This window comes from Lissotriton helveticus, chromosome 5_1, assembly GCF_964261635.1.
Source record: "Lissotriton helveticus chromosome 5_1, aLisHel1.1, whole genome shotgun sequence".
Taxonomy (NCBI): Eukaryota; Metazoa; Chordata; class Amphibia; order Caudata; family Salamandridae; genus Lissotriton; species Lissotriton helveticus.
This window is the reverse complement of record NC_136065.1, coordinates 2,058,786,197-2,058,798,517: the sequence shown is the minus strand read 5'-3', so window position 1 is coordinate 2,058,798,517 and position 12,321 is coordinate 2,058,786,197. Positions and strand designations below refer to the sequence as shown.

At 43.8% G+C, this 12,321-nt stretch overlaps 1 protein-coding gene across 1 annotated transcript in view; it reads left to right on the top strand.

Moving 5' to 3' along the window:
• The window catches only part of LOC144753978 (uncharacterized), a 76,826-nt gene that overhangs the window by 27,290 nt on the left and 37,215 nt on the right, over positions 1-12,321 (top strand). The window contains exon 2 of the mRNA XM_078641498.1: positions 11,749-11,794. Coding sequence (XP_078497624.1) covers positions 11,749-11,794 — 46 coding nt within the window. The remainder of the gene's footprint in view (positions 1-11,748; positions 11,795-12,321) is intronic.

Genomic DNA, 12,321 nt, shown 5'->3' with positions numbered 1-12,321 from the left:
ACGATGCTTAGCGTTAAAAAATTCGTTGCTAAGCATCGTTAGCGATAAATATCGCTTAACGTTGGTAATATGCCCCCTAGTGTTTTCCCAGGAAATTAGAATGTCTTTTTTGAAGAGTTAAGTTTATTTTTTCCAAAATGTAAAGCAAAATATTTGTGTTTTCCTATCCTGCCTGATGTTTGGGAAAACAATCCCAGTGGATATTTAAGTGAATATCATTCCTGCTGCCTGAGAACCTATTCTGTGACTTTGGCCCTGCCAATCTGCTCCCAGGAATTGTGAGGTTCCTGTACTCTAAGCATAGCACTTCTGAATGAGGCTGAAAATCCAACTAAATGAGAACTACGCTGCCTGAGACCGCAGAATTTGTGAAGTTTGTTCTATTTGTTAACCATCTTCCTTCCAAGGAGATTGCAAGTTGTAACATATACCTAAGAATTGTCTTGGAAGTGACAGGATGGAAACATTAGAGGAATTGAAGATAAATATTGTGGAAAATGACAGGTCATGAGATATTGCACTTTCAGAACTTCTTGTTGTAAAAGCTTTTGATGGACATTGTGCTGAAAATGCGCCATTTTGCTTGTATCTCCTCAAAATGTTTTTGGGGTGGCAGTACTCCTGGCAGCGCTGGAATATTTCCCGAGTGCCCTGTTCCACAGACCATTGCTTTTTATCAAAAATAAGTTTAAGGTGTTGTTGGACTTCTCCTTTTCAGGCAATTTTCAGCAGTGAAAACCTCAAGCACTCAATTGAAAATAATTTTTTTAAAGATGTGAGTGGAAAGAAGGTGGTCTTCAGTCATAAGCAACACTGGGAAAAGATTTCATAGTGTGAGGGAAGCAGAAAAGGACCAGCCTCCGTTCTGTTTGTTGCAAACCAGAGGCGCAACATGGCCGTAGTCATCTGGAGGGAAGGTATGGTGTAACCTTGAACTTAAGGCCCTTGACTGAGTAACGAAGACAACTTTGTGGGTAAAGCGAGGCACTTAACACATCTCCAGTGACAGCCAATTCACTGATCTCCCTACTTGGTCAAAGCTCCCAGTACTAGCCGATAGCTTTATTTTGAATAAGCTGAAGCCATGGCAATCGGTAACTCAGGAGTCCTACAGTGGTGGATTTTTTTTAATTCTTTGTCAACAAAAAAGTATTCCTAGGACTTGCAGTTCTTCCAAAGTGGCAGCAAAAGCCATGTATTTAATTTGAACCCTTAAGAGACTGGACAGGTCTTAGGCAAATTCTCATCCCACCAGACCAAAAAGAAAGACATACGGGAACACTGCTACTAATTAATAACATAATGATCACTATCTAATCAGAATAAATTTTCATTCCATTTTATGCCATTGCAATTGGCATTGTAAAGCCTTGCTAGTAAGGTCTACCATCCAAATTCAAAAGAGCAGGGTTGAGTAAGTCCAAAGTGTAAAAATAGATGCTAAGGTGCTGGGGGATTTTACACTGGGGCTGATTAGAAACATGATCCCAGAAACCCGCTGCATTTCATTGGTCTAGTGTAGGAGATAAAATGTGGCAAAGAATATGAATGTGCTTGTGTATAAGTATTTGAGTAGTATCAGCCTGACTGGAGAGCACCAGTGCAATGAACAATAGAGATGTGATCATAAATCATGTACAATAAAAAAAAGAAAGCAATCTTGAATCCTGTACAATAAAAAAGGCGGCCATCTTAAATAATGTATGATAAAAAAGGCGGCCCCCAAACATGTATGATAAAAAAGGAGGCCATCTTAAATCATGTATAATAAAACAGGCGCCCATTCTAAATCATGTATAATAAAACAGGTGGCCATCTTAAATCATGTATAATAAAACAGACGGCCATCTTAAATTATGAATGATAAAAGAGGAGGCCATCTCAAATCATGTATAATAAAAAACGAGGCCGTCTTAAATCATTTATAATAAAAAAGGTGCCCATCTTATATCATGTATGACAAGGAGGCAATCTTAAATCGCATGCAGTAAAAAAGGAGGACATCTTAAATCATGTACAATAAAAAAGGAAGCACTCTTACATAATGTAGAATAAAAATGGAGGTCCTCCTAAATCGGGTAAATGAGACAATCTTAAAGAAGGAATTATTAAATGATGGACAATTAATAGGAGGTGAAATCTTGGACACTGACTGGACTTTACAGAGAACTGGAGGCACACCAGTACAACTCCAGGGCTGCCCATGTTATGTTGGTGACCAAAAGTATTATGATCAATCATGCATACCAAATGATCCTGGCAAAAAAAGCAGAAACAACATCGCATCTGGTCATCAAACGAAGATCACACAGATCTTACCTAGCATCCTGATGACGATGAAAGGCAGATGAACCCATATAAATAATCAATAGATTTAATACTCTTGATATTGAAAGAAGGCCCCACCTGCTAATCACTACTGCCAACAAACTTAATGCATGAAAATCAACTTAATACGAATTTCCCGCTGCAAATTCATCTAAAAGTAAAAACCATCCACATCTTTGCAAAGAATGATAAGATAACTAACAAAATTAGTGTATGGTACCAAGATTGTAGCAGGTGGAAATCTGCAGAAACTGGTGGGAGGGCGTTGTTGTGTCGCACAGTGTACAGTATTTATTTACCTTTACAGAAGCAACGTGTTGGAAATGGTTGTGCAATGTATAATGGAACGCATTCTCAATCAATCAATCAATCAGAGATTTATAGAGCACACTAATTACCCGAGGGGCATCCAGACGCTTGTGTGAGGTGGAGCTACTCAAACAGCCCGGTCTTGAGGCCAATCCTGGAGTTGGCAAGGGAGGGAGACGTTCGGAAGTGTATGGGGAGGTCTTTCCAGGCTCTGGCTGCAATTCTATGGAGATGAGGATGAAACATCTGAAAATTGATTGACAATATAACAATAGACCTGAAAAAATGATCTTCTATTAAGTTCTATAATGTAAATCAAGGCCATCTTTCCTTTGCAAGGTTGGAGTGGGGAATTTGATATCTAATAAAAGGTGAGAAGCGGCATTTTAAATGATTTCGTTTTAGATAAGAATGTTTTCTTTGAGACTGACAGATTAATGTCCATTGCTTCTTCAGATGGAATTGCATGCAATGACATTTACATAGTGAAATGTGACTGAGATGAAATATAAGTGAATTCAAACAGATTTCTAATATTGGGTGTCCTTTATTGAGGAGGTCCATCGAGGGACAAAGACAGTTTCCTTCATTTGCGGAATAATAATAATAGCTGTCTTCATCTTGCTAGATAATATGACAGTGAAGGGGTGAAGCGTATAAAATGACAAGGAGATGAAACTGAAGCCATGTCCTATCAAGTCAGCAGGAAATTAAGTCGGTCCGTGAAATTTAAAAGATAAATTCAGAGAGGGATAAGAGCAGCTATCCTGATATTCTCCGTGGCTGCCATCACCCAGCTATGAGTAAGAGACAAGCTTCCCGCTCAGTCCTATTGTGGGATTATGTAGAATCACGTTCTTGTTAATGTTATGTGATTTACACCTCCTGCTCAGCCAGTGCTTGTGCTCTGTGCTCAATAGAATGTTGGAGTCATGATGCACCCCGGAATGTTGGGAGACTGCGAGGTGAAGTGACAGTTGAGCATGGGCTGAGCAGCAGACAGGCTGCTCCTGGTGTGTCTGCTCTTGAGAACATGACTACTTGTTGTACTTTTAACTATGTTCAATAAAGCTTCCTCAATTGTATCCTTCCTGCGTGGACCTACATCGCTACAAATTAGTATGACCAGAAGTGTAAACCATACACTAAGTTCAGAAACCTTTGGGTAAGATGTTCTCTTGTTATGTTTTTTGAGGCATAAGCAATGTGCTGAGAAAGTTTACGAAAACCTGTCTAACTCAATACTTTTTTTCTAGACACTCAGTAATTCCTTATAGATAGTGGTAGATCGTACGGAATCATACTGGTGGTAGCACTTATGTAGGGCTGCTTTGTATTTAAGGTCATCAACTCAGCCAAGTACTACCAAGCATGTTAAGATCTTTTCACCTTAGAATAATGATTCAGTGGAGCCACCTCAAACACAGACTTCCAACCCCACAGAGTAAAAAACGGTTTTTCCATACATTCAGTCCCGCTGTGATATCTCTTATAATACCTCATCTCCAAATGCATTCATGTGAGGACCCCTTAATAACATTACTCAATACATTCAATGAAGTATTGTCAAGTCCAGCGAAAATGAAGAAATTACTGTCCTTAAATAAAAGTGTCTCACAAGTCGGAAAAAGAAAGTGCCTACGGGTTGGCACTTCTAAAGCAACCCTAACTGGCTAGTGTTCCCTGGGGGGGACTAGTTCCAGTGGGGATACATCCTGGAGGGCGATAATGTGTGGGAGGTGACAGGGTGGCAGGTAGAGCTACTAGAAGGGGTGAGACATCAGGATATCCGAGGTGAGTTTTCAGTTACTTCCTGAACTGTTAGATCGTTAGTGCTATTCTGATGTCATTTCCTATGTGTGTAGGATGAGAAGGCTTGATTTCTCTTCCCTGCATTTTGCCCCAAACATGGCTATGCTGGAGCTCCTTTTCGGTGTGAACCTTCAAATTCTGTTAGTTTGTTAGGTGAGCGGACAGGGGTCTTGGTGTAGATGGTCGTGTAAATAATTCAGAGAGACATTTGTGGTTGGACTTCTTCAGCCCCCTGATGAACTGTGCTGCGGCATGAAAGATGCTTTTCAGAGGAGCAAGGGTGGTCTCTGCAATAGGAGAGGACCAGGGCTTGGAAGGCCACCTAGAAGTCTTCCCCTGAGAGATAAGGCTTCACTTTTTACAGGCAACACATCTCTTCTTCTCTGTGATCCATGTCTGCTGCAGAGATCAAACCCTCAAAAGTAATGAATATTATCTCAGTACTTAATGTATAATTTATAAGGATGTATGCGCAACTGGTGTTTGCCAGATACTTAAAAATGCTGGATCCACCATGCATTGCTCTCAAATTCTGAGTTCACAACATTTTGTTTGTACCCCATGTACAAAGAAGTAACAAGGGCTTTTGTCTCACTGGCTACTAAGGTCTTATTCCGAACTAAAGCAGATACAGTATTGACATGGCGTATGAGGAGGAGGGACTTGAAGCATCCAGAATGGATTTATACTAGTTCAAGTATTTGTATAGCGCGCTACTCACCCAGAGGGTCTCAAGGCGCTTGGGGAGGGGGTTCATTATTTATCGAATAGCCAGGTTTTAAGTTCTTTTCTGAAGGAGATGTGGTTCTGTGTGAGGCGGAGGTGAGTGGGGAGTGAGTTCCAGGACTTGGCCGCTAAGTAGGAGAAGGATCTACCTCCCATGGTGGACCTTTGAATACGCGGGACTGCGGCGAGGCCTTGATTGGAGGATCCTAGTTGGCGGTTGGGTGTATAGAAGGACAGTCGAGTGTTGAGGCATTCGGCTCCTAGTTTGTAGAGGGCCTTGTGTGCGTGGGTGAGGAGGCAGAATGTTATTCTCTTGTTGACGGGAAGCCAGTGGAGGTCTTTCAGGTGGCCGGTAATGTGATCTTGGCGAGGGATGTCCAAAATGAGTTTTGCCGATGTGTTTTGGATGCGTTGGAGTTTTTTCTGTAGTTTGGCTGTAATTCCGGCGTAGAGGGTGTTTCCCTAGTCTAGTCGACTCGTAACCAGTGCGTGGGTGACAGTCTTTCTTGTCTCGGTGGGGATCCAATGGAAGATTTTTTTGAGCATACGAAGTACGTTGAAGCAGGAGGATGAGACGGCGTTGACTTGTCTGGTCATCGAGAGGGAGGAGTCTAGGATGAAGCCTAGGTTACGTGCGTGGTCTGTGGGTATGGGTGCGGGGCCCAGATCCGAAGGCCACCAAGAGTCGTCCCAGGCAGAGGGGGATGATCCTAGGATGAGCACTTCCGTTTTGTCTGAGTTAAGTTTTAGGCGGCTGTTTTTCATCCATATGGCTACTTCTTTCATGCCTTCGTGAAGATTGGTTTTGGCGGTGTTGGGGTCTTTGGTGAGGGAAAGGATCAGCTGGGTGTCGTCAGCGTAGGAGATGATGTTGAGGTTGTGTTGGCGCGCGATGGAGGCGAGTGGACTCATGTAAACGTTGAAGAGGGTGGGACTAAGTGATGATCCTTGTGGTACACCGCAGATGACTTCGGTGGCCTCTGATTTGAATGGGGGGAGGCGGACTCTCTGGGTTCTTCCGGCGAGGAACGAGATGATCCAGTCCAAGGCTTTACCTTTTATGCCGATGTTGCTGAGGCGTTGTATGAGGGTGCTGTGACAGACAGTGTCGAAGGCGGCGGAGAGGTCGAGTAGAATGAGGGCCACTGTCTCTCCGTTGTCCAGTAGTGTTCGGATGTCGTCTGTTGCTGCGATGAGGGCGGTTTCGGTGCTGTGTTTGGCTCGAAAGCTGGATTGTGATGGATCGAGGGAGTTACTGGATTCCAGGAAGGTGGCGACTTGGCTATTGACGGCTTTCTCAATGACTTTGGCCGGGAATGGGAGGAGGGATATGGGGCGGTAGTTTTTAAGTTCAGAGGGGTCTGCTGTGGGTTTCTTCAGGAGGGCGCTGACTTCGGCATGTTTCCAACTTTCTGGGAAGGTAGCAGAGTTGAAGGAGCAGTTGATGATGTCACGGAGATGGGGTGCGATGATGGAGTCTGCTTTGTTGTAGATGTGGTGGGGACATGGGTCGGTTGGCGAGCCAGAGTGGATGGAATTCATTAGGCGGATGGTGTCTTCAGTGGTGATTGGGTTCCAGGCGTTGAGGTGGTTGGAGGGCGGTTTAGGTTCTGAGGGCGGTGGAGAGGATTGTTCGTTGGAATTGTTTTCGAAGCTGTTATGTATGTCGGCAATTTTGTTGTAGAAGAAGGAGGATAACGAGTCGCAGAGGTCTTGGGAGGGAGTGATGTCGTTAGAGGCTGCGGTGGGGTTGGTGAATTCCTTGACGATGTTGAATAGTTCCTTGCTGTTATGGGCGTTGTTGTCGAGTCGATTCTTGAATGTTGATTTCTTGGTGGATCGAATCAGCTGGTGGTGTTTGCGGGTGGCTGACTTGAAGGTGGTCATGTTGTCGGTGGTTGGGTTTTTTCTCCATGTTTTCTCGAGAGTACGGCATAGCTTCTTGGATTTCTTGAGGTCATCGTTGAACCAGGGGGCCTTTTTGTTGTCTTGTTTGGTGTGATGGTTTTTCATCACACCAAACAATACTACTATTCAGCACAGTTGCAGCATGCGGCCCGGTGCTTGATGAGTGGGACAATTGGAAAAAAAGAGTTCTAAAGGGGCGTGACCAACCAGACAGACTACAAACGGCCCTGATGGAGGGTGCTGGAGTCGCCGGGGACATGCCCTATGTGATCAAACAGACTGCAAAGGTGTGGCAATTGTTAGTAGAACGTGTATTAAAACATACACCATTTCATAGGGAACTCTCCATATGAATACTCACTCCAGTGGGGAAAATGTTGGATGGGCTGTCCTTTCAAGCATGGAAGGAGGGGGCTGTCAGGTGTTAGTGGACCTGTACCCAAACTAAACCTTTATCCCCTATGAGCAGGCTCATGACTGTTTTGAGCTGGGTGGGGACCGGTTCCTTCAATATGCTGAGCTCTTATATCTAGCTAGGGCGATGTGGCTCACATACCCAAATATCGCTCCTACAGCACACACACTGGACATAATGCTGTCCTGCGGCTCTGGTCGTAGGCTCATCTCCCTTCTTTATAGTGCCATGACATCAGAGGTGATGGCCCCCCCCTCGGGTCTCGCTCAGCATGGGCCGAGGACCTGAAGGAACCCCTGACTGATTCACAGTGGAAAGCGATAAGCACACTCACTGTCCTGCAATGCGCGCTTGAAGTTGATACATTTCAATTACTTATGTCGCACATATATAACCCCCATAGGTCTGAGCCACATGGACCCCGCACTGGGATGCGTTGCCCACTGTGTGGCACTACGGGGGCAGACTTTCTGCACTTGGCCTGGGGCTGCCCTGACGTACATTGCTTCTGGACCTGGGTAGTGGAGTCGGTGAAACGGGGTATGGGTCTTAGGGTACAGACATCCCTGCTGCATTGGCTACTCGGACATGTCACAAAGGCCAAGAAACACAATTTGGAGTATAAATTGGCACAGCTCCTCCTGGTCCTGCAAAGCGCAGGGTGGAGATAACCTGGATGGGGAAGTGCTCCCCCTCCCTGGATGAGGGATGTCCATGAGTGGTCTCTGGCAGAGGAGGTTCATAAACCTTTTCCTCTCTTCTATCCCTGCGTTATCCTTTTGAATACAAATAACTGACTAACTTATCCACCACTCAAATTACTTTCATATTTCACTATACTAATTCAATACTAATCCATTATGGGTCCTGAAGTAGTGTGCTACTCGCTGAAAAAAATGCTTCAATACCTCATCAGGGGACGTAAGCGCTATATAAAGGGAATTACAATACAATACAATGCAATATTATGTTTTATTTCGTAGAGCAGACACTCCGATAAAATGTTTGCCCACAATCTGCTGCGAGTACTACTCCATTCTAATTTTCCAGAGCATTACTACTGTGGAAGAGCAGTGAATGTGAATTATTCAGGCCATAGTAGGAAGTAGCAAACTGTTGGAGTAGACAGCCTGCCTGGTGTGCAATACCTATTCTGCCCCCAGGCTATACAAAGACCATCTTTACTGCTTGCGTGGAATTCGTTTTTCAGAGGTAACAAGCGCCTACTTGGTCTCCAGAGAATCAGGTCTCCTCCATTCCGAACCCCACCAGCTAAGACTGCTGAAGGTTTAAATTGAACCTTCCACTGTTTACAAATGGAACATTCCAATACTTTGTGCACTGCTAGAGCAGTGGATATTTAAATATAATTTCCACTATTTGTAAACCCTTTGTATGTTCACTCATTGCCTCAGACACTAGATGGACCATACTGCTCGCCCCACACAAAGGGTGCTGACCACAGGAGTAGAGAGGAAATAATATACCACAAATGGACTCAAGTGGTCTAGGGCCCAATTCACAGAATTAACTTAAGACAAAATCCTAAACTTACTACCATTTTGGTATTCACAGAAGGCACTTACTCATTTTGGTATTCACAGAAGGCACTTACTCATTTCGGTATTCACAGAAGTTAGGACTCATAACTTTAGGACTCCTAAATGCCTTCCGTGAATACCGAAAGTGTTAAAGTTAGGATTTTTCTCAGTTTAGGAGTCCTAAAGTTAGGAGTCCTAAGTTTACTACTCCTAAACTGAGGTGGCAGAGTGGGCTAAAGAACGGTGATGGATCAAACCCAGATCTTTTGACTGGGTGTGAGTGTTTGATTGGTTCAGATGCTCCGTCCATCACCACCTCCTTTTGTACCTACTTCTAAAAGTGGCATTTCTAAAATAGTAATAATAAATCCGCTTTCACCACTAAGGAGGATTTATCACTACTATTCCAAACTTGATCACACTACCCCTCTCAGATCAGGAATTACTACTTAAGCACATATCAGGGAATCCCCAGTATATTCCTATGAGAGGGCAGCCTCACAGCAGTGAGAAACCAAATAGGGTGTTTACCACTACCAGGACATGCCACAGTTAAGGCACATGTCCTACAGTTTACCTACACTGCACCCTGCCCATAGGGCTAGCTAGGGCCTTCCTTAGGCGTGAGTGATATGTATTAAAAGGGGAGTCACAGATATGGCAACCATGTTATGTGCCACGTCACAGCGGCAGTAAACTGCACGCGCAGGTCCCAGCAGTGGCCTGAGACAGGTCTGAAAGACTACTTTAGTGGGTGCGCAAGCAGCGTTGAAAGCCCACCAGTAGCATTTAATTTACTGGCCCTGGGTATATGGGATACCACTGTACAAGGGACTGACAGGTAAATTAAATATGCCGAACAGATGTAGACCAATCTTGCCAAGTTTACCATAGATAGCCCATGCACTTTAGCACTGAAAGGTAGTGATAAAGTGCCCTGAGTTATAAAACCACCAACAACAGGTCAGAAAAAATACAGGAGGAAGGCAAAAAGTTCTGGGATGACCCTGCAACAAGGGCCAAGTCCAGAAATCAGGGTGGTGGAAGTAATATTCTCCGCTTTCCTGATGGATGGCTGTTCATCAGACCTCAACACAGGCCCTTAGTTTTTGGCTGAATAAAGATTGTCAATTGTACCAAATTAAAAAATGAAGCCGGTCTATCTTCAGAGGCGATTTTCCTTCTACGCTCCTCGCAGAAATCTCCGCTCTACCACCCAGCACCTGAGTGCCGTTCCCCGTTTCCGCAAGGTTGGGCTAGGGGGTAGTTCTCTTTCTGTTAAGGCTGCTTAGGCCTGGAATTTCCTTCCTCTGGAGCTGCGCAACATTCAGGACACCATGCTAGTTAAGAAACAGTTGAAGACCTTCCTTTTTAACCAACCCATCCAAATACGCTGCTCTGCTGTTATGGTTCACCATCCGCGCCGGGACACTCTTGAGTATCCGTGCGCGATATAAATGTTTAATAACATAACATAAGATAACATAACATAACATATTTCATATATCAAATACGTCGTCCTTTTCAAAATGGACTTCAGACGTGCGAGGTAGTGTACTGCTTTGAGAATATTAGAATATCACATGTTTTTGAGTTTAAACTAATGCCACCATTTGAGGAAGTTATTCAAACAGAAAACCTCCCGTTGTGGTAACATCCCTTAAATACAGCACTTTGGGGGAGACCCTGGACTCCCCTGAACTTCCTCTTTGCAGTCCCAGTTTCTGACAAAGGCACCACCGCACACACAACGAAACCAACATCCTTCGATGCCAGATCCGCACAGCATAGGAAGTCTGAGTTCACAAAGATTTTTCTGTCAACAGATTTGTTTCAATCCTATATTAGATGTGACTTACACCTGAATGTCCAGGCCTGATTCACCAAGATGTTCCTGTGAGTGCTTATGTCTTACTCCTGTCTTAGATGTGACTTACACCTGAATGTCCAGGCCTGATACACCAAGCTTTTCCTGTGAGTGCTTATGCTTTACTCCTGTCTTAGATGTGACTTACACCTGAATGTCCAGGCCTGATTCACCAAGCTTTTCCTGTGAGTGCTCATGCCTTACTCCTGTCTTAGATGTGACTTACACCTGAATATTCAGGCTCGATTCACAAAGCGTTTTGCGTCAGCAGTTTCCATCAGACAGACATGCTTACTCATAGAATATGTGAATAAACACGCACTATTCGTGGAATTCACGGGTAAGTCACCCATAAGTTTGGAGTAAGACACACCGATTCATACAGAAAGCTTTAAAAAGTTGGGCTGAACTATATGCTTGCTCCCTGTTGTCCATCTCTATACTATGCCACAGTGGGCCATTGACTGATGGTTGATATACCGCATGCACTGCGATTCTAGCCGCCTCTTGATGCCAACGACCTGCAACAACAAACAGCATCTGTATTTGCAGTGGATTACACATCTCCCTTTCCAAAGACTTCATACAAGTGCCCTGCCCAATACCTCAACTACTAACAAACACCAGTAAACATTGCTCAGGGGGGCTGTGATCAGCAAGCACTGCAGTCCTTCCATTCAGACAATTACTATTTATAAAAAAAAGATGTTCATACCCTTAGCCACAGACCTGAAATGATGTTTTATTAATTTGGTGCCCAAATTAATAAATGTTAATATTGACTATTACTGTATTATCATCACACTTGTTTGTGTTCATGCCTCACTCTTTATTAATTCCAGGGTTCTTGTAACTGCACTGAAGCAACAAGACAGAACTTCGTGCAAGGTAAGTGAAATTGAATGAGCCTATGCCTTAACTTCACTTGCATTTATCTCTTTTTATAATGTATGTTTGAATACTTAAAGCACAAACATCACACACGAAAGCTGAGTTATATACAAAATAGTTTCTTAAGGATTATACGAAAAGATAACCAACATTACTAAAAGGTGAAAAAATATGACGTAAAACAAATCATCAGGTATAAAACGTAGTTCTGCTGCTGAAATAGCCCACTTAGAAAACCTAGGGGCATATTCTCAAAGACACATCACCTATTTAGCAGCACTTTTCCGCCCAAAAAGTGGCAATAGATTTATCGCCCTATTCACAAGCCTGCACAAACAGCCGACATCGTCAGTTTACCTGCAATAGCTGGCGCTAAAAAGATCGCCTAGGCTGACAGGGACAACTAACGCTAATCATATGCAGAGTAGGCGTTCCCGTCCAAAAACTCACGATAACACCACTTTGGGATATTCTCAATGACCAGCCAGATCGGAGATGCAGTTCAAAAACAGGTGATAAGGCAT